Source organism: Cyprinodon variegatus, unplaced genomic scaffold, assembly GCF_000732505.1.
Source record: "Cyprinodon variegatus isolate N-32 unplaced genomic scaffold, C_variegatus-1.0 Scaffold105, whole genome shotgun sequence".
NCBI classification, from domain to species: Eukaryota; Metazoa; Chordata; class Actinopteri; order Cyprinodontiformes; family Cyprinodontidae; genus Cyprinodon; species Cyprinodon variegatus.
Window position 1 is genome coordinate 701,097 of NW_015150558.1, and position 1,542 is coordinate 702,638.

General features: G+C 43.1%; 1 protein-coding gene across 2 annotated transcripts in view; it reads left to right on the forward strand.

Annotated features, from left to right (window-relative positions):
- prdm6 (PR domain containing 6) overlaps nt 1-862 on the forward strand; it is a 128,060-nt gene extending 127,198 nt beyond the window's left edge. The window contains exon 9 of one of the 2 annotated variants that reach the window (XM_015374588.1): nt 201-862. In XM_015374588.1, the coding sequence (XP_015230074.1) occupies nt 201-315 (115 nt within the window). In that variant the 3' untranslated portion in view covers nt 316-862. The remainder of the gene's footprint in view (nt 1-200) is intronic. The other variant, XM_015374589.1, reaches the window with a different exon arrangement.
- The last annotated feature ends 680 nt before the right edge of the window (nt 863-1,542 follow it).

Sequence of the window (1,542 nt, forward strand, 5' to 3'; positions counted from 1 at the left end):
TAGAATGTAAAACCTGAGTGGTTACGTTCTGCTCATACTCCTGTTTGGATGTTTTGATGAAATCCTGGGTTTTAAACCTGACATCCAGCAGGAGATGATGAACAGAACCAGAACCGTCCAGGTCCATGCGGCGGACTCGGGGTCTGTCTTCCATTCGTTTAGTGATCTGTGGTCTGTGTGTCTGTCTGTCTGTCCTCCAGGTGCGAACGCTGCGACCGCAGCTTCACGCAGGCCACTCAGCTCAGCCGCCATCAGCGGCTCCCCAACGAGTGCAAACCGGTGAACGAAAGCAGCGAGTCCATCGAGGTGGATTAACCTCTGACCCCCTCACTGACTGAGCCCACATGGCCGTCCGTCCATCCGTCCGTCCACACAGAGCCAACATCTCCTCTCCTCAGAGTCTCTCTGGGATTTTAAAGACTTTCCTTCCCTGAATGATCATCCTGGTTCCTTTACCTGTTTATTAAACCCATCAGAGGAACTAAGGAATGTTTACGTCCATTTCCGAGCCTTTGGCTCCTCCTCTGCTCACCTGGCCTGACGGCTGCTGAACCCTGATTCAACCAAACCAAAGAAGCTTTCCTCCCAGCAGAGGCGCGGGAGTCGGACCTTCGCCGCTTTCTGGACCCAGATATTTATTGGAGACTTTCTACCAAAGAAAACTTTCCTAAAAAAAAAAAGATTTGACTGATTTGTCTTCCTGCAGCTTTAGATCGGAGCGATCAGAACCAAAGCAGACTGAGAGGGAATCACAGGAACATCAGTGCTTCGCAGAAAAGGAATAAAAGAGTAAAACAGAATTATCTTCCGTAAAAGTTTAAAAAACAATCCACTGGACTTGGTTTCCAAGGTTTGAAGACATTTCGCTTCCCATCCAGGAAGCTTTCTTGATTCAAATGTGTTGAGAAATCTTCCTGGACGGGAAGCGAAACGTCTTCAAACCTTAGAAAGCAAGGCCAGTGGATTGTTTTTAAAACTTTTACAGAATGACTATGACCTGGATGAGAATCTTCATCAGCAGAATTATCTTCCTGCTCATATCAGGCTGCAAGAACTTTTATTTTCAATTGTTCATTTTTGCAGCTCTAATGTGGATAAATGTAAAAAGGAGAAATCTGAAGGGATTTCTGATAAGAAAAATAATCCCTCAGCGCTAAATATGCAGCTAACAGCATGACTTTAATCCTTTTTTTTTTTCTAATTCCTGTTTTATAAGAAATCCTCTGAAGTAAAAACACGACTCTGAATGTTTTAGGCTTTAAAACGCGTCTTCTTTCTTCTCTTAAAGAGTTTTTTTTATGTTTGAACCCATTTTTACAGAAGCGTATTGCAAAAAATGAACAAAATCAGACATCAGATCTCATTATATTGAGATCGGTATCTCATCATTACGAGATCGGTACCTCGTAATGATGAGATCGTATCTCGTGATTATAGGATAAGATCTCATAATTACATGATACCGATCTCTAGGGGTGTAAATAATAATCGTTTTGTATCGATGCATCGATCAAACAGCCGACGATCCGATGCATCGATACA